The 20,437-nt window shown below is 46.6% G+C and overlaps 1 protein-coding gene across 5 annotated transcripts in view; it reads left to right on the forward strand.

Annotated features, from left to right (window-relative positions):
• Window positions 1-6,560: 6,560 nt before the first annotated feature.
• Window positions 6,561-20,437, forward strand: part of NFATC2 (nuclear factor of activated T cells 2) — an 88,606-nt gene continuing 74,729 nt past the window's right edge. For 4 of the 5 annotated variants that reach the window (XM_061375550.1, XM_061375549.1, XM_061375545.1 and 1 more), the window contains exons 1-3: window positions 6,561-6,998; window positions 15,197-16,223; window positions 17,743-17,911. In XM_061375550.1, coding sequence (XP_061231534.1) covers window positions 6,857-6,998; window positions 15,197-16,223; window positions 17,743-17,911 — 1,338 coding nt within the window. In that variant the 5' untranslated portion in view covers window positions 6,561-6,856. The remainder of the gene's footprint in view (window positions 6,999-15,196; window positions 16,224-17,742; window positions 17,912-20,437) is intronic. The other variant, XM_061375547.1, reaches the window with a different exon arrangement.

Below are 20,437 nucleotides of genomic sequence, written 5' to 3' on the forward strand. Positions count from 1 at the left end.
TCGGTGTGGCCGCCAGCGGTGGGTCCTAGCGGAGGATGCTCCGCGGGAGGAACCCCCCTCGCCGCCCGCAGCCCGGCGCTTGTAAAGCACCCGTGGACCAACGAGCCCGGCTGGTCCCACCGGGCCCTGCCCGCTGCCCCAGGGTGCCCGGCGCTGCTCCCCGCGGGCCGGGCGGGAGCCGCAGGTGAGTTGCGAGTTTGACAGGGCTACCGGTGCGGGGGGCAGGAGGAGGAGCCGGGAAGCGCTTTTGCATCGACTCGCTCCATCTCAGAGTTCGCCCCCCCGCCCTCCGGCCGCCCGCCGCCAGCGCTGGCCCCGCCGCTGAGTCAGAACCGCCCCGGGGCCGGCGGAGGGGGGGAGCGGACTGGGGGGCGAGTATCCTCAGGGCTCCGTCTGACCGGCCGGCCCTTCGTAGCGGCTGTTTGTTTTCTCCCACCGTAGCAGGCTCCCCAGGCACCTGCCAAAACACACTCGTTAACACGCACACCCGGAGCGGATCACCCGAGAGCTCCGGTTCTAGGACAAGCCAATGGAAAGGCTCTGAGCGGCTTTATACCGCCTCAGGATCAGGCCATTGCTGTGCCTCGTCTATCGCGGCTTCCTCCAGACAGAACTCCCTCTCTCCTGAGCACTTCAGCTGCTTTTAGTCACTCTCATAACACTCCGGAGAAGTTATTTTTCTGCAGAGAAAGCAGGAAAGGGAGAGATAGGAGATTTCTTTCTCAGTGCTGGCAAGGTCCCACTCTCACCTGCTGTAGGACAGCGGTGGATCAAAGCACAAGGCAGTGCTCCAGTGCCAGCTGCCACAACTCCTTTGATTGCTCTGCAGCTCTGCTTTCCCCAGAGCTGTGCAATCACACACCAGAGTGAAAGGCACTGATTTATTTTCTTTTCAGATCCAGTGTTGGAGACCACAGTAGCCAGATGAGCAGGGCAGTCAGCTGCACAGCAGAACCCAGAGATGCTTCACAAAGAATAAGTTCCTGGGCCCCAGCATGCCTTTGTCCCTTACATGAAATATGTGCATCTGTCAGTGGTATAGGGGGAATGGGAGCAGACCCTGGCACCAACTCGGCATGAAGCTGTCAGGAGTTAATAACACCTGGCTTTGGGAGGATTTCTGAACCTTTGTACAACCAAAGTGCAGGAGTCTCATTAATGTAGGGTGTGGAAATGACGTGTTAATAATTTTAGGTCCTACCCCCCTTTTATGGTTAGAGCAGGCTCAGAATGTGGAGGGAAGACTTTGCATAGCCTAACACCCTGCTAGCAAAACGATGCTTCAGTAGCTTTGCTCCCTGAGCTGTGCTTCTGCAGGTTCCTGCAAGACAAGCCAAGGCAGAGATTTTCATCGGGTCTTTCCCATCAGAGATTTTCATGAGTCCCTGTGTCATCTTATTGTTGCACATCTGTTACTGCTCTGTTACTTGAGGTAGCCCCTCTCTCTCTCTGAGCCCCCCCTGTCACACCAGATGACAGTCAGCAAATGATTTCAGAGCCTTTTGTACAGGGCAGGAATTGCATTCACAGATGGGATGGTGACATAATTGGAGCACTCTTCCATTACAGCCCAATAGCTATTCTAACTGAAACGTTTCATCATTCATTTTTTTGAAAATAGCCAAGGATAATAATATCCTAGAACTTCTTTTCCACTACTGGCTTAATCTACTTTTTTAAACTATGATATGTGCATTCCTTTGGTTTGCACAGCAGACTTCAGTACTTAATGGGAACATGGCGATATGAGCAATTTTTCCATTGTCCTTTCTTGCCAAACCGCTTTAAGCCTGAAATTGGGGGGTAATATCTCTGACTCAACCTGACCCCAAAATTGAACAGTAGTATGTGTGCCTCTCAAAGGAAGTACCAGGATATTTCTTTCCCCCCTTGCTCTTTTTTTTTCTCTCTCTAATAGCACTCCCCACACACCAGACCAAGCAACTAGTCACTCACAGCCTGAGCTCATTTTAAAGAGCTTGGATTGAGTCCATGTGCAAGTTTTAGTTGCCTGTTAAATTTCTAATGCCTGCCACATACGCCCTTAGAACACTTAGATTTTTCATTGACTCGTATTTTCTTTGCGTTTCAGCTTCTTAGTTTTTAATCCACTTTTCTCTACCTCTCTTTATTTTAAAATGTTTAATATGGGGGTATTATAGTATTACAGATGCAGTGTAAATTACATGTCATGTAGGCCACATGATAATTAGCGAAGTCACTGAGATCATCCAAAACTGCCTTCAGCTCAGAGCATCATCTGATCCCTTGTATTAGTGAAGTTGTTGGTACAGGGAATACAATGGGATAGTCTAAGCAGGAACTGAAAATAGTAAATGACAGATTACATTTGCAGTAAGTTTAAACACTGAGAACTATGTTAAGTGCTTTTAAAATCACAGTTTGGATTACACTGGAAACTACTCTTTCTTTGCTTTGTTTTTGGATTCCTTGTCCCCTAGTACCTAGGTAGCCCAGTATTCACATACTTTTAAAGTTTATTAAAGCAAAGCCCTGCCAAATGCAAGCACTGATCCAACCATGTGGAAAAGGAGTCCTTCCATTCTCCAGTTCCCTGAAATGGCAGCACAATGTATTTCCAGTTCTGCTCTGTGTAGAGCCTGCTGCAAGTATACGTGGCTGCAATTTTTGTTAATGCTGCCAAGGACAGACTTTGCTTAAGTTCTTGAAACACCTTTTTGGCTCGTAAAAACAGCTTTAGAGGAAAAAAAAGGGAGTTAATGATGACTCCCAGATTTCTTGGGTGGGTGCTGTGAGTCCAAGTGAAGCTGTGACCAGTTGCTGGGGTTGTGGTCGTGTCAGCCTTTTGATAGTGGTAAGGAGAAACAAATGGGGGATACTTGTAGAAAGGAAGTGTTTCTGATATGAAAAAGGCTGAGATTTAGGGAAAGTAGCTAGTATTTCTAGTCTGTGGACACTGTATTCCAACCTTTCACTTGAGCCCTAATGGAAAAAGAGCATTGAGAAGTGTTAATCACATTATTTGGGTTTTTCCTTTGATTTGGAGTGGCTTGATGCTTTTTCTGAATGTATGTATCGAGCTGAAGAGTCTACAGTCTGTTCAAGTCTAAGTAGCTTCCCTGCCTTTTCTTCATTGTTAATTATTAATGACAGACTGTGGGCAGTATTTTTCAGTTACGTAGTTGTAACAGCTTAAACTTGAACCATTTATGAAGTTTCATTCTCATTGTGGGCTCAAGAGCATGTTTTAGGTCTAAACTATGCTCAACCCTTGGAGGGCTCCAAAATCTACAGCTGTCACTCAGCTGAGTTCTGCAGCTGCTTGCACCTAGTAATGGGTTCATGCATCTCTGCTATTTAGGCCAGATCCATATTTTGTGAATTTGAAGCATTTCTGCTTAACATAACACATTGGTAGATTCCAACACCACCCACAGTGCATTATAACTCACACCTCTGTGCACTCAAAGCATGTGGAAATGGTTATGCCTATATATTATGCCATAGTGGTCATAAGGGATCGATGTCCTTATGTGCCCTGAGGGCTGCAGAAGGGAGCAGGGGGAACTCAGTGGATGGTATGCCTGGTGGCTATTGCTGCTTGCATCTGTCACGTTGTTGCTGGGCAAAAGTGTTGAATCCTATAAGCTGAGCTAATTCCTACATTTCTCTAACACTTTTCTCATTGCTGTCTTGTTAACCTAATTCCTCGCCAGTGTCAGAATTTATGATTATATGTATTAGCAGTGAAACTATTTCAGATGACATGGTCATCTTGGAAAGCAAAAGGTACATTTTCCATTTGTGAAGTATTACTAATTCTAGGAGTAGCTGAGGATAAGTTTGAAACTTCACATGCTTAATGGATTGCAGGCAAGCTAGGAAATAAAGGATTGGATAAAGATTTAGCAGAAGTTGGGGTCGTTTCCCCATGCTTTCCTGCCAGTCACCCATTTCTTACTTAAAAAGGCCAATGTTATTGTTCATGCCTTTTCTTTTTCTGGCTAATACAAATGATGCTACCCAATCATGCTGCATGTGTTGTTAGCTGCAGGGATGACAGCTCTCTTTAGTGCTAAGCCAAGATCAGTAAGTATATTTGGTTTTTCTAATGAATTTTAAATAGAAGGGCCAATGATAAAAGGCTAGCGCTCCGGCAAACCGTAAGCATCATTTTAGAGCAGATATAAAAATAGGCTGATTTAATATATGTTTTCTTCACATTTAAACAATTCAGAAGGAGTCCAGCTCTCAGAGTAGGATGTCCTCTCCAAGGGGTCAGCAGCCTCCATTCCCCACTCACACTCCTGAGGGTAAGAGCTCAACCCCATCTGCAGCTTTCTGGGGTGGCCTTATTTCTGAATGCTGGTAGCCAAGACCGCTACTCACTGGGTGCTCTGACTTCCTTGTCTGTGCCTGGTGGCCCCAGAGCCCTGTCTCTGGCTGAATCAGACACTATGAAAATACAGAGCGCAAGTGCCTTGTGTAGTATTAAGAATTGCTGCAGCAGATGAGATAGGCTTTAACTGTGGTCTCCAGCTCGGTCACAGGGCGAGCACTGGAAACTTTTCAAAACAGGCTTCAGCAGTCCCTGCACTGTTGCCACATCAGGTCTGGAAGCAGCATCTCTGAGAGATGATTCTCTGCGAGGAAGAGCATCATCTCAGCATCTCTGAAAAGCCCATGACCTTCTCATGCCACTTACACGTGTGTGTGTGCACACACATGCAGGGCTGTGTGCTGCCCATGTGGAAACCCAGCAAAGCACCACTCATGGTTGTTTTTGCAGTGTGTGCAGGAGAAATTTCAAACACTTTGGTCCAAGGAAGCTATTGTGTTACTATGTATATTATGCATTAATGAGAAAAAAATTGTCCTTTTAGTTTCTGCCAAGTTAAAGCATGGCATCAATTGCAGTGCAATCACTCATTAATCTGTGGCTATGAATACGGGATAGAGGCTTTTCCCTCTCCATTTAAATTGCATTTCTCTTTGGTGGGAAGTGTATGAAGTAAATATACCAGCAGGGCTCATGCTATTTCCTGGCACATCCCATCTGCAGGATCACCTGCCCTTCCTGAAAGACAGGTTTCCTTATCCTTTAGCACTTCCCAGCAACAAATGAATGCTGTAAAGGCCTCGTTCTGGTCTGATAGTTCTGCATCTGCCTTCATGCAGCTGCAACAGTGGTTTTTGCAGTCCCCTTAACTCCTCTTTCACTCCCAAAGCACTGTGCACTCTTCCTGCTCACCTACAGGTGTCTCTAACATCTCCTGGCAGCTGCTGCAGGGTAATGGCAGGTACAAGGGTTGCTGCTGGGATTCTTCAGAAGCTCAGTACAGAAACTGATTTCAAAGCATAGGAAAAGTCTGAATTCTTGCACACTGGACTGGCAAAGGATGGTGTAAAAAGGTGTGATTTCTCATTACTTGGCTGACCACATCAATGATAAAGGTGACAGGGTATGAGCCTAAACATAAATTCTGGTTCGTGTGTGCTGTAAAAGGCTTTGTGTGACCTTAGACAACTAACATAGAGTCAGATATGTAATGTGGTTAATGCTGTTGCGCTAACAGGCTTAACAAATATAAACAAATTGAAGTAAACACCAAAATACTTCTTTAATGATCTTGGTCCATCTGCCTTTGCCTTCCTTCCCTGTGTACAGACTAAAAGCATTTTTCAAACTCAGAGACCTGCTGACAGCCATCAGAACACTAATAAAGGGGACCATACAAGCAGGTAAGCTAGGGAACAGAATCTTCTGACCACAGATGCTCTAAACACACAAATTTAGGATCTCCAGTTACCCACGAGTGAAATCATTGCTGGTTGGAACAGCCATTGGAGGGGTAGAAGACTGTTGGGAGGCAGTGACCAGCACTCTGTGAAGAGCCTGGGGTAGATGTTGATGAATAGAGTCAATGTGGCTGAAGGTACCTGGGGAAGCTGGCAGGACTGGCATTGTGGTCAGCAGGGAACATAGCAAGAGCCCATTCTGTGAAACGGTCTTTGTGAGGAAGGCAGGAGGAGAACAGAGACCTTGTGCTTGATGGACTTCATGTTTCTCAAGGTGCTTCAATTAAGAGAGGTTGGCCTATGGTTGCAGAATGAGACACTCCCAGAAATCTCCCCTCTGCCGCCTTAGCAGCAGCCTGTGCTGGGAGACAGGAGCACATGGCATGAGACACATGAAGTCTGGAGAAGGCAAGGGCAGTGCCCGGGCTGCCTGGAGTTTCTGGAGACCCTGGAAACCTCAACAGAGAGGGGCCCGACTGCTGGGGAGGAGGCGGCTGCATGGAAGACAGCAAGTCATGCTGGACCCGGAGTAACAGCGCAGAGATGCTCCCCTAACGGGGGATGATCTGCAGGTTCCCATCCCCATGCAGTCCCGCTCTTCCCTTGTCCCTTCCACCCCAGGCCCTATCCTCCGCTTTCCTCACCAAGACCCCTGCAGGCATTCCCCGGGGACGCCCCTGTCCCGCGGGCTGCGCTCCTGCCGCGGGGCCGGTGCGGCCCGGGCCGGGCTCCTCCTCCCGGGGGCGGCCCCGGCAGCAGGTGGCTGCTCGGGAGCAGGAAGCTGCCACCGCTCGTCGCGCCGGTCCCCTCGTGTGTCGCCGCCGGCCTTCCCCGCCCGCAGCCCCGCCGTCGGGGGCAGCCGCGCCCGCTTCCGCGACCCCCGGGAGATCTTCTCGCTTGTTTCCCCGTTTTGATCCCCCTTTTTGCCTCCCCTCTTAACTCCTCTCCACTTGCTCTGGGAAGGATACCAGCGGGCTTCGCGGCGCCGGTCGCACTTCGGGCTCCTTTCGCAGCCGGCCGGCCCCGGGAGAGCCCCTGCTCCTGCCGTGCCGCTGCTGGGCAGGCTGAGGCCGGCATGAGCGCCGCCCAGGCCCCGGAGCCCGACCCTCAAGAGGGGGGCCTCGGGCATGGCCCCGATGCGGCCCCGGAGGGCAGCCCGCAGGAGGAGTTTGACTTCTCCATCCTCTTCGACTACGACTACCTGAAGCCGATCGAAGGTTGGTGAGGAGCCGCCGCAGAAGCGGCCCCTGCTGCGCCCCGACGGGGCGGCGGAGCCGCGTCTGCCGGACCGAGCGGCTCCGGGGGCCGGGCGCTGCCTGAGCCCTCCGGCAGCCCTTCAGAGGGCGGTGGAGAGCCGGGGTGATGCCGGGGCCCAGCCCTGCCCCGGGCCAGCCCCGCCGAGTCTGCAGCAGGGCCTGTGCCTCGGCCTGGCTGCCGGGTGTCCCGGCTGCGATGTGGAGCGGGGCCGAGCGCCGGCGTGGCGGGGCCGTGGTAGCCTGAAGGGGCTTGAGAACGGGCACCAGCACTGGCGGCAAGGGGCTCCATCGGGTGATGGAGTATGTGGAAGTGGCAGTGGGGCGTTGCTGTGATGTACAGAGCCGTGCTCCCGGGTGTGAGAGAGCAGCTCTGGTCACCTTGTGATTGTCACCGAGATGGTAGAGAGTGTTCTGGAAGCTCAGAAAGGCAACCTGAGCATCTGGGTTAGGAGCCCCAAGGAGTTAGCTGCCTGCAGTGTGTCTGACCATCCTGCTTAGATGGCAAGGAACTACAGAGACCTAGTCTCCAGTTTGATACCTAATACCATAAGCTTAAGTTAAATCAAAAAGAGAAAGTTTTGCTGACTGTTCTCCTTTTTTTTGAGTTTATGCAAGTCTGTGATACCAAAACCACCATGACAAGTGTTCCCAAACTTCCTAAATGGTAATTCTGTTGATACTGAAAAGCGATATGTTCTATTCTGTAAAATACAGATTTGTGTAAATCAAACAAAGCTAAAAGACAGAACATAGAGGAAGGAATTGCTGGGATACTGTTTCCAAGATACATTGGTTTTGATTCTGCACAGTCAGGAGGTGGCATTTCTCTAGGGCATTTGAAGGAAGAGATGTTGTGTTCTTAAGGGACAGCGCAGGAGGGAACCTATTAGGCCTGAATCGTGGCATCATTAGTGAAATGGAGACTTGTTACTGAGTTTTATTCTTTGTATACTTGTTTAAATATACAGGATGTGTACCAGCATCAAAGCCGAGTGAGGATGGTTAATGTCATCAGATGTAGAGAGCTCAGTTTTCTTTCAAGGTTTAATGTAGCTCAAGCCATGCTGAAATAAATCCATGATGGGGAGCGGTCAATGATTTTTAATGAAAATACATTAAGTCTTAGTGAAAGCTTCAGATACTGGGTTGGGTTTTGTTGTTTTTTTTTTGTTTTTTTTTCACATCTTCATAGTAGAGACTACTGCTGTGAAGCCTTAAGTGGGAAGTTCCACAGAATGTAATATACGTAGGTGGGGGGGTAGAAAGTTTAATCTTCAAACCACATAAATGCAGAGCAGTATATGCTTGTTGTAGAAGTAACTTCCTTCTTGAGCCTGCTTTCTCCACATTTGAGTGACTGGAAACCATAATTAGTAGTAATTTCGTTTGCTCCAAAGATGGAAATCATTAGCATATAAAAAAGAGAGATCACAACCATATATACTAGCATTGTAATCTGGAGAACATTCTCCCTCACTTTGAAAAGGCACCAGCTAGAGTCTGTAAGCAATCCAGCATACATCCGTGACCTTTAATGTACAAAAGATTAAAGCATGTTTACATGAGGACAGAAAATGTTCAAATTTTGAGAAAGGGCTTTATCCACATGCCGGTGGTAAATGATGCTTATTGTTCATGTGCAGTTCTGGCCTCATCTGAACTACACTTGAGAAAACAAGTCCTTTTCAATGGAGGATTCCAAATGGAACCAAAACCATTGGAGTGTCTGTGGATCCCAGCACTTAAGTCTGGTTCCTATATTCAAAGCCCGTTTGAAAGAGGCTCTGGTTTCCTCCACCCACTGCTCACAACAAGTCCTATAATAACAAATCTTTATAAACATGCTTAAAGTGATTTTTTTTCAATTATTATTTTTTTTTTTAAGAAAAAGCAAATTTGGGGAATGAATTGGGATGAAAGCTTATTTCTGATAAACAGTTTTTTAAAAGGTTGGGATTTGGCACTACCCACCTAAGCTTGTATTTTAAAAGTAGGATCTATATCACAACTTGTTGCCATGGAAATGCCAGAAATATCCTTACTGAAAGCGGTTGGCATTCAGTAGTGCTTATGTGTGCCTGAGACAACAGGAAGATGGACTGCCATAAAAGCAGCAGGGGAGAAAAAGAGTAAATAAAAATCCTACAGTCAATATTATTACTATTAGATACTCCTTTCTAAGCCAGCCATTTTCAAAAGGAGGAGTGCTGTACAAAGTGCCATTTTCCATGTGCCTTTTACCCTCACTAGCCAGACTTCAGTTAGCTATGATCATTTTAACATTTGCAAATGAGAAACATCTGCCTTGAACAGAGTGAACTCAGAGGCATGCCAAGGTGAACAGGCTTTGGGAAGCCTGGGGAAAGCAGGCGTCCTGTGTTGTTAGGGTGAAGTTGTGATTTTACATGGACACTGAGGATGCGTTCTGTCTCCTTCGGAAAAGGGTTAGAGGCATTCCCTAGATATATGTGTGGAGGTTTTGCTGGTGGTATCCCAAGTTGTAGCTTATTTCAGACTTAACAGGTGCTGAATACCCTTGTTCATCAATGGAAAAGATTGATAGACAGTTAATTAACATTTGAACTAGCTCCTACAAATAGGGCTTCCAGGTGAGTAAGTTCTGATAACTGCTTTTGCATACCATAATACTTGTTGTTGGCCACTATGAGAGACAAAATACTGAAAAGCCAGACAACTGCTCTACTTCAGCAGCTCTCTCCATGTATTTTTGTGTTTGCTGTGGGATGATCCACTGATAGGTAAAGCTGCCACACAGTTTTTAATATGTTAGCCCTTCTGAGAACTGATCGTCTGAGGTGTATTTTGAAACTTAAAGTCCATACAAAACCCATCTCTAAACAAGAATCCAGACACCCTCCTGCCCTAAGACAGCAGGTGAGAACGGAAATGGGAAGGAGCATTTTCTTGTAGGTTCAAGCCTTTGCTGTAGATCAGCAGACCCTTACATTGCATCCGGTGATACGAATCTGCAAGGTCTATGTATGTATAATAGAGGGGGAGCAGCCATAAATATTAATATTCTTCGAGATGCTTGTTTGTACATAGACAGGCTCCCAGGGACGTTGCCACGTCTTATAGGTGTCAAGCCCTGTATAATTTGCTTCATTCCTTCTTTTCCTTCCCAGTGCATAGCTATTAAAAGGAAAAAATAAGTGCTTGCAGCCCGGTCCTGGTGGCTGGCTCGCTAACACAGGAGGCAGTGTTCAGCAGTAGCCCTGCAGTGAAGAAACAAATATGCACATGTAACAGAGAATACCAGATTTCACTCAGGAAACCAACTTTCACTTTGAGCTTCCAAGCAGCTAGTGTAAATACCAGACGACTGGGCTCTTGAAAAATGCAAAAAGCTCTGGACTGGCCCCTTCAAGTGACAATAAGCAAATTAATTAGAAACCATTGACTCGTATGCAAATAAGGAACTCCATTCAGATCCCAGGAGCTGCACTGCAGCAAACGGATGTGAAGTCAAACCCAGACTTCTCCTCCTGCCCTCCCTTGGCTCTCTTGAGCTTTTCCTAGAGGGTGATTTGTTTAAACCCATTGGGGAATGCAGTTGCTCCGGGTGATCTGTTGTTCCCTAATTTAATGCTAATTGGCAAGGTCACATTTGGCTAACTGAAGGGCTTTGATGTTACTGCCTAGTTTAACAAACAGCAGAGGGTGGGCCCTTGCAGAGCCATGTGTGCACACACTGATGTGTGTCCTGTCCAGCTTGGGGAGTCTTTGGAGCCTGGCAGGACCTGGCATGGGTTTTCCTCTCTGCCTTTCAGAGCTGTGTGAAAAGGAGCTTTTGAATCAAGGGTGAAGTCCTTTGAAACTTAAATCCCTTGATCTTTCTCACCTGAGTTTTGTCGCCCCTTGCTTATGGGCACTTAGTGCAGCCCTGAAAGCAGGTACCCACCTGGGGAGGCTGCCCAGTGAGCAGATAGATGGTTGGTAGAGCTGCCTGCGGTTTTCATGAGCCTGTCTGTAGGAGGTGGTTTGCTGTTAGTTTATAACATGGTAGTATGCAGAGCCCTGCCTCTCTTCCCTATTGTAGGGAGAGATGGTTTTGTGAACTAGTAACTGGTTAAGGCTATGGAAAAAGAAGGGAATAAGAGATGGCTGCTTGGGTAGGATGCTGGGGGGCTTCAGTGGTGATGGGACTTGGGTGACACAGGGGAATAGGCTGTTTGCTGACTGAGAACATGAAGAGGTGCCAATGTTGTCTGGGTGTGAGGCTCACTTTCTTTTAACTCCCTGTCAAACAAGAAGGATCTTTTGGTACTGAATCAGAGGATGATTCAGCAGTGAAACCTCAGGCTGGGAAATGCCTGGTTGAAAGGAGGCGTGGAAGCACTGTACTGCTTGTGCAGAGGGGTGTTTGGAGGAGCTGTGCTGGAACTGACGTGCTGCTCACTGAGAAAAACAGTGGAGAGGATGGTCCTTTGATGGAGTATTTCAGTCTGTGTTCTGGGATGCAATACGTAGGAATGCATGAACCCTTGAAGGTGGTGCACCACAACTGTGTGGATCCTCAGAGGTACAAAGGTTTCAAAGCAGATTCAGTTCTTAAAAAACACCTTTACTAAGGTGATCTGTCACATGATTGTTCTCTTGTAAGGGGGTGCAATGGCCTCTTATCTCCTTAGGGAGCCCAGCTAGGGGGAGACTGGGCTGCTCCCTGCTGTCTCCAGATGTGTGGCAGAGGGCCAGCAGTGTGTGGTCTGCTGCCCTCAGCTCTTGCCACCCTAACCATGCTCACTTTGGCAGCCCCGGGAGAGGCATGGGTATTGCTGGAGCCGTCTGCCTGGAGCCGTTCCGGTGCCCTGGGCTGCTCCACATTCCCACTGGTATCTGCATAGGGAAAGCAGCTGGGCTGCAGGGGAGCAACCTCTCCTTGTCCTGTGTGCGTGTGTCCCACCTCACAAGGGCAGGAGCTTGACACTGTTTACAAAACCTGTGATGTTCACCTGGGGAAGCTGGGATGTTGGCGGGGGTCTGCTCCTTTCTCAAGAAGATTCCAAACACCAGCCTGCCTTAGCCAAGTTGGCTGGGAATGGGGTAGCCGGTCCCCTCCTATTGAAGCAAAAAGCAGAATTCCTTCCGATTTTGATGGAAGAACTGTTTATTTCTGGAGAGCAGCATTCGCCCCTTTTCCCTTCCCGGGTGAGGCCAGAGCCTTGATTGTAGCATCACCGGCATTTCCATGGCTACAGACCTCGACGTTGCAGGCGTAGGCAATAGCGCGCGGGACAGTGATTTCATTGTACCTCGAGCTCTGCAGGGCTGGGACTCTGTCAGGAGATCTCCCCAAACCCCTCAAGCCCCAGGTCCTGACGAAGCCGTGCCGATGAGTCAGGGCTGGCAGCCTCTCCCCTGCCCGAGACGCAGCCTCAGCCTCTGGGCATCTCTACCTGGCGCGGTTCCCCCCGGCTCTCTTCAAACGAGCTGAGGTTTTCTTGTCTGCAGTCTTGCCCACATTCCTGTGCTGCTGCCTGCTCTATTGATAACTTGCCATGTGGGGGGAAACTAAATATTTTTGCTCTGCAGAAGGCTGTGGGTGTTGTCTGCTTGGCACAGGGCGCCTGCCTTGCTGCCTATGAGCACTCGGCTCTGCACAGCCCATAGAGCACTGCCCGGGAGTGCCGTGTGAAGGCAAGGGCACGTTGCAGCTTGTTGTTGTGCGTGAACATGGATCCTTCAGGAGGGTGAATGCCAGGATAAAAGTGCTCCTTTAAACACAGTATTTCAGGGAAAAGCAAAAGAGATTTAGGTTATCTAAACCCCAGTTTTTAGTGGGCAGGAAGTATGGGTGGTGGCATCTGTTTTTATTCGGACTTAAAAAATTGCATGTGCACATACAAGTATGTGTTTGCTTTTCCCATACCCCTCAACACCAATTTACACATGCTAGCTTTGCTGCACAGGGTGGTGTCAGGAGTTTTAATTCTTTATGTGTTGTCTCTGTATCTGGCATAGATGGTGTGGTTTAACATGTACAGTGGGAGTGACTTTTACTTAGGTGTGTTGAATGGGGAAGTGAAACAGTCACCTGTTGCTTGATGTGAAGCTATTCAGAGCTTTCTTGCAGTTGCTGGTCACTGTACAAACCCTGTTTCAAGTCCTGGCATCAAGCCTTGCTTGGCGTGATGCTGATTTTGCTCCCTTGCATCAGCTTAAATCAGACTGTTTCTTCTGAAAGCGGTGGGAGTGATGTTGTGTATGGAGGGGTGTGTTGCTCTGTTGAGTCTGAAAGAGTGATGAGTTAATTCAGAGTGAATCGTAGCATCAGTATCTAGGCTCGATGCGTCAGAGTTTGAGTGATGTGAATGACGCAGTGTTCCTTTGAATGCCAAAGCTCTGATATCTGAGATCAACGATGCTAAAAATACGTTCGGCTCAGAACTCAAGTTCCTTGTTGCTGTTTTCCCATCCCCAGAACAGCTGTGTGCTGGGATTAAAAGCCAGAGGGAACCTTAAGAAATCTGTAAGCTGGACTCTCCCATTCATCTCCCATCCTGTCACATAGACACTCTGTGTGTTGTTTTGTTTGGTCGGCTGTCAGGGATTCCTGCTAAACACAAAGGCTCAGCAGTTCCTGTTACCTTTTTCTTTTAGTGGAGTTTTCTCCAGGTTGTGCAAAACATTGAGCACAAAAACGTAGTTGTCAAAAATCAGTGAAGAATTTTGCTTTCACACTAGGAAGCATTTAAAACTGAAAATGAAGAGACCCCCCTGAAACTAAATCACGGTCTCTCTGTGTGTAAAAGTTTTACTACAAACCTTGACTACCTTTGCAGAAAGCACAGTCAGCTCCTTCCTGGCTTTATGTACCATATTATTTGCTCATGGGAAGTTCTGCCTCATGCAGTATAGGAGTTAGAGAAATGCTGGAACAGTTATTTAAATATTTAAATGAATCTCTGCCTATGGCACTTACTGATGTGTGCCCAGGGGCAAGTAGTCTGAATTAATCTCAAACTGCAGAGCTGTTTCAGGTATTTCCTGCTGAATACATTGAAATCTTTCAAACCATACAAAAATCCTAATAATATTTTACATGCTTTTGTGTAATGACAAATATTATTCAGCTCCCCGGCTGGGGAAGCTACAGGAGCTGATGTGCATTGAGGGCTCTCTTCCAGGGATTATAATACCTGGCATCACCCTGCTTTCTCAGATGCTGCTGGCATTAAGCACCCAGTAGGGTGCTGGAATGAGATCAGTGATGCTGGTGGGAATTCTGTGTTGCCTAGGTGCAACTAGGTCCCTGTACTCTACAACCTGGGGATAGTTTGCAAGACTGAGAATCTCTGAAAATTGAGTATTTTCTGCACCAGGAGAAAGTGCTGCGCTGAACACATACCTGTTACTGTGTGGTTTATAATCCATCTCTGGCCAAAATGTTCCTTGAGCTGAAATTGGAAAGTGATTGCCTGTAACTGTGGGGCTGGATCCTTTCTACTTCTCCCTTTTCTAACATACACTTGTGAATGTGCTTTCTGATCATCTGGTGCTTACTTATGTGAAACCTATCACCAAAACTCATTGACATGGAGCCAAACAAATCATCACACAGAACTGACATCTTAATTTAAGAACTTGAGCTCAGCTTTGGTTTCATGAAGCCTTTTCTGGCTGGAATTTGCTGTGTATGAAAGGGTTTTCTCCCTTCACCAAAAGCTGTTCCTCAACTTTTTGGTTTTGTGTAGACCTCTTTGGAAATGGTTTTCTGATGTGATGGTCTCAGTCCAGCTCCTACTTGGTAAAAGCTGACCAAAGTCACAATGCCCCAGTTGGCACTAAGTGGTATATGTAGCAGAAGGAATAGGAAAAGCAGCATTGGAACGGGCACAGAGGCCCAATCCTTCGGGATCATCCCTCTAGCTCAGGGCTCAGGTAGTGGATGCCCAGCTGGGCGGTGTGAAGGTGTTTGCAGTGCTTCTATCCATGCTGTATCTACTCTGAGCACTTGAGCTTCCCTGGCTGTTAATCCAGTACTTTTCACAAGCATTAATTGCAGTTAAAGGGAATTAAACAAGTATTTACCTAATATCAGATCACAAGCAGGTTATAAATATGCATTATTTTTAATCCATGATTGCTCGGCTTCTGTAATAATATTTATAGTCTTAAAGAGACCCTTCTTTTTCCAGAAGAACCGACTCCACATAAAACCAACAGCCCACCCTCTGGAGTTACATACGCTCATGATGTCCTGGACTGTGGCCTCAAGCCATGCCCCCTGCCTTTTTCTAGCCTTTCTGCAGATCCCATGGGCAGATATGGACAGCCAGATAGCATAGGGACAACACGTACACACCCTGCCAACGCTGCAGGGGCCTCTGCTCCGAGCCCTAGGATTGAAATTACTCCATATCATGAACTGATTCATTCAGGGGGTCCCTTCCGCAGCAGAGACACAGATGTTCTTTTGCTAGAACATCAGTCAAACTCAGCTACCACTAGCCCAAGGGTTACCCTGCCTGTCCCTGGCTTTGAGGGCTACAGAGAACCACTGTGTTTGAGCCCAGCTAGTAGCGGCTCCTCTGCAAGTTTCATTTCAGAGACAAATGTTTCTCCTTGCACATCACCATGTGTTTCACCAAATAATGGTCCTAGTGATGACCTTTGTCCACAGTTTCAAAACATCCATACTCATTATTCTCCTAGAACCTCTCCAATAATGTCACCACGAACAAGCATCACGGAGGAAACCTGCTTGGGACGCCACTCACCATCACCCTGTCCCAACTCAAGGTCTTCATCACCAGGTGCAAAACGGAGGTATTCTTGCACTGAGCTCTACAGTACTCAGCTGCCTTCCACTTCTCCACGACAGTCAAGGACCCCCTCTCCACAATCCTCTCCTCGCATCCCCTTGAGAGAAGACAACTCTTCAGTTACTTACACGCAGTTGCCCAGCGCTCCTCTTTCCATGGATGCTATGAGCAGCCTTCCTGGGGATCCTTCCTGTGGCGTTCCCACGAAAATTTGGAAAACCAGCCCTGATCCTTCATCAATGCCTTCCCACAAAAACAGCATTCCGTGTCACGTCTTTCAGACTGTTGACTTCCATGGGCCTTGCGAGCAGGAAGACAGGAGAAACTCAGCCCCAGAATCAATTTTGTTGGTACCTCCATCCTGGACAAAGCAACTGGTGCCTGCAATACCTATCTGCAGGTATGTAATGCTTCTTGTGGCTATGTGTTTTCTCATGGTGTGATGCATGGTGATCCCTAGGGAGTGTTTCCTTGGACAGGACCTTCTGCAGCCCAAAGCTAAGTGCTCAGGGACAGCACTGGTTATTGTAAGCCAAATCCATTGTGATTCCAAGAAGTGAAAGAATCTGAGTTTGGAAGAAATATCAAAATGTTCATTTATAACACAGCAAATGATAAATTCAAATTTCCAGGTTATTAAATTATTATTAAATTATTTCCAGGTTAATAAAGCAGATTGCAAACAGCCTCTGACAAAGGCTGAACACTCTCATTCCATCTTGCTTCGTTTAAAGAGGATAGTTTGATTGCTCTTCTGAAGTCAGAGAATGTCTCACTTGCAAATTTCAATCAAGGATGAAAATAAGTATTTCCTGATTTGAAATAGAGCATGCTGTTCCCAGTCAGACTGAGCATTTTGTCAATCCCAAGTGACATATTGTTGGTTGTTAATTTGTTAATTGTTGGTTAACGCAAATCTCAGTTGGTGCTACCCTCATCAGCTCCCTGCATTGTCTGGCACTGACGGCTGGACTCTGTGCTGTGTGGATCTGCCAGGATGGAGGTTGCCAAATGGGTGACTCCACTTGCAGTCACCACTGGCACCCTGTCAGTCCTGCCATCCTGCTCTGCAGCGAGGTTGTCCCCGTGCTGATGTTATCCCGTGCTGCTCCTGACCCACTAAACACAAATTGTGAGTGAAGCATCACGGCCTGTGACTGTCCTTGGCCTGTTAGATGGGTCCTGGCAGCAGTTTGTACTCGCAAAATATGAGTTGTTTAAAATCCAGTGCAGGCTGTAGTTGTCAGTGTACGAATTTAATGTTATAAACTCTTGCGTATTTTGGTGACAGGAAAACTAGCAACAGGTAAGAATATTTAGCATTTCATTTGTGTGTATTTTAGTATTTATGGAAATCGTAAGGATTATTAATTTACATAGCTCATAAGGATAAATGGAGTTACTGTTTCAGGACATATATGAAATGTGATCTTCCAGAAGAAAAGCTGTAAATACAGAGAGAACATGCTTTATCAGTGCTGTAATGCTATAGAGAAATGGTAAATGAGTAGGAGCTCTCTCAAGTTTTGGGCTGATATCACTACAGAAGTAGAATGTTGCATATCTTTTGAAGTATCAGAAATTCTGTGATCAAAGTTTAAGATGCACAGTGAAAGCTAGATAAGAGGCAGTTCTTTGGAAAAATATAACTGCTACAGATATTTCTATGGAGAGATAGAAATACTCTGTTCTCTTCTACAAGGATATAGGCCTATAGAAATGATTGCATTCATCCTGAATTTGAGCAGAATTTGTAATCAAGTGTGAGCAGGATAGCATGTTCTCATTGTAATTAATAGCAGACCCCTAAACATTTCAGTGAGGGCAGCCCTGCTGGGGTACTTGGAGGAAGGAAGGGTCAGGGCAGTGAGAAATCGAGTGCTAAAGCATCTCAGCTGATGTGGTCTCTCTCTGCCCAGCCTGCCCGTCCAGTCGCTCCCACCCCTTGAGTGGCCACTTTCCAGCCAGTCTGGCTCCTACGAGCTGCGGATCGAGGTGCAGCCGAAGCCCCACCACCGGGCGCACTATGAGACGGAGGGAAGCAGGGGGGCTGTAAAGGCACCGACCGGAGGCCATCCCGTCGTGCAGGTAAGGGCTTGCAGAACAGCTCCATAGAGGAACAGTGGGAGGGTGAGTTGTTCTCTGAAAGCTGGGGCCTGAGCATGAAAAAGGAGGACCATGTGAACCTGGGTGTGTTTGTAGATGTGCATAAAGTGTCTGAAGTTGAACTGTGCTGAAGTCCTAGATGTTTGGAAAGCTGGTTTGTATTGATTAGCTTGCAAAGGCTCAGGAACTTAGGCAAAGTATTTGCCACCTTTTCTGGGCTGTATGTTAAACCTCCTGTGACCCAACCCTATTGTAAGATGCCCAGCTGTCCTGAATTCCAGCTGAGTCCATTTTACCTTGATGAGACTCTTCTGTGTAAACCAGGGCTTTTTGTGAGAGTAAAAATGTACAAACATCAACCCTGGCATTCAGACTCAGTGTTTGTAGTAACCTACCAAACTCAGATAGAGTAACTAGCAGATGGTGTTAGGTCTGAGATACCACATCCTCCTGCTGGGGATGAAGGACAGGTTTGGAGCTGTGCTTTCTACAGAGCAAGTCCATGCAGCAGAATTGCTACCCGTGTTTTTGTGTGTATCTAGACCTTCCTGCTCTCCGGTCCCTACAGCCAAGCTGTACAAGGCTCAAACGCATTCTCTTGAAGTTTAAAGGCAAAATAGCCTTCATTGCCCTGTATGGGAACTGGATTAGGAAGGTATGGGTATTAAACTGGAGTTTCTCTAGAGTTACAGATAGAAATATCTTTCATGCATTTGCTTTTTCCTAAGCAATTTTCATCTTTTTTTTTTTTTCCCTCTGTCCTCTGGTTACGTGGTAGAACTTCTAATTTTAAGCCCATTTAAGTTTAGATCAGAGAATTTCACCCACATGTAATTCAAGCTCTCAGTATACGCATTTCAGTCTAGTGCCTGGTTTGTATGTAACTTGCTGACATTGTGTCCCACCTTGCAGGAAGTCCTGCTTGTCATCTGTGGTAATGCTGCCTTTTTGTCATGAATATGTACCACCAAAGGGAAACCTGTGCTAGTGATAGTAGCCATGTGATAACGAGACAGACAGCAGGACAAGGTAGTTATATAGCAGTGGGGGTGATCTCAATAATGGCCTCTCTAAAGCTGTAAATATAGAGAGGACATATTTTTTCAATGCTGTAATGCTATAGAGAAAGGGTGAATGAGTAGTTCAGGCAGGAGCTCTCTTGTGATTTGGGCTGATGTCACGACAGAAACAGAATTTTTGGTCTCTTTTGAAGTATTATTTATAGTGCTTTAAAGGGTCCAATTCTGGTCCTAGCTGTGCTGGTGAGAAGGGAAGTCATCCTGCTGAAACCAGTGAACATACCAAGCTCACAGTGATGGAGGTAATAAACTTTGGGCCTTTGCTGAGCTGAGGGATGGATGAGCTAAACTCTTATTCTGTTGTGGAGGGTGAATTTTCCTTCACCTTTCAAAGGGTAGAGTAACATAATGGCTGAGTAGCTGCACTGTGGCCACGTGGGGCCACATCAGTCTTTTCACTCATTTCCTCCACATTTCCTCCTCATTTCAGCCAGTGCCATTCAGGAAGGAAAGTTAGGCTTTTGGTCGGGGTTGCAAGGTGTCAGTGTGATACTGCTGGTAATGATGTATGGCAGCTGTACAGATCAGCTACTGCTTTCACTAAGCAAAGTTAGGGTGCATCCTGCAGATGTTTCTGTCACACTCAGGACTTGCTAAAGCAAGCATGAGCCAGGGAAATTAAGTTTATGCTTGATTTTAAGCAGGTGATCAATACCACTAATTTCACTGGGTTGATTTGTGCTTAACTTCAAACATATGTTAGATATCCCCTACAGCCTCACTCCCTTATAAAACTCAAGCCATAAACCATTAAATCAATGAATTTGTTTACTTTGGTTGAGCTGGACTTACATGTATGGACTGGATATTTGAGTAAAGGGTGCAGAATTATAATAAATAGCAATCACATTTGACATACAAACTTTAATATATGCGATCTCTTTGGTTTATGAATCTGACAAACTCATAGCCTGCTGTGGTGTGTTTGATGCTACATGGGTGTATGAACTGCATGGCTAATCAGCACTTGTTCTTTTCTCAGTTTGCTTACAAGTATAGTATCATTTACCTTCCCAAGATACTCCTATCAACCGGATGTTTATTGCACTGGAGGAGTTTCTCATGACATGAGGAAATATAAGTGCTTTGTTTCCTTCCTGTAATCAATATCAATCAAAGAAGGATTTATATTTTCTGTTGGGGACAGGAACTGATATCCCTAGCTTTGTCATAATTTGCCGTCAAGCTAAGGATCTTAAACTATAAATTCAGTGATCCACGTTAGTTTCCCAAGCAGATGTGTCTCTGCACAGCTGTGCCTGCATCTGGGGAGAATATGGATAATTTCTTTATGAAGGCTTATTATAAACCTGGAAGTATTCATTGGATTTGTATTAACTTTAACAAGGTTCATATGGGTGCCGAGCAATGAGATAGTTGCACCTGTATGGTTTATGACATCTGAAACTTGGGAAGGCTTGTAAAATCC

The sequence above is a fragment of the Neopsephotus bourkii genome, unplaced genomic scaffold (genome assembly GCF_033783945.1).
Source record: "Neopsephotus bourkii isolate Nb327-2 ecotype Australia unplaced genomic scaffold, CSIRO-AGI_Nbou_v1 NB_1663, whole genome shotgun sequence".
Classification (NCBI taxonomy): Eukaryota; Metazoa; Chordata; class Aves; order Psittaciformes; family Psittacidae; genus Neopsephotus; species Neopsephotus bourkii.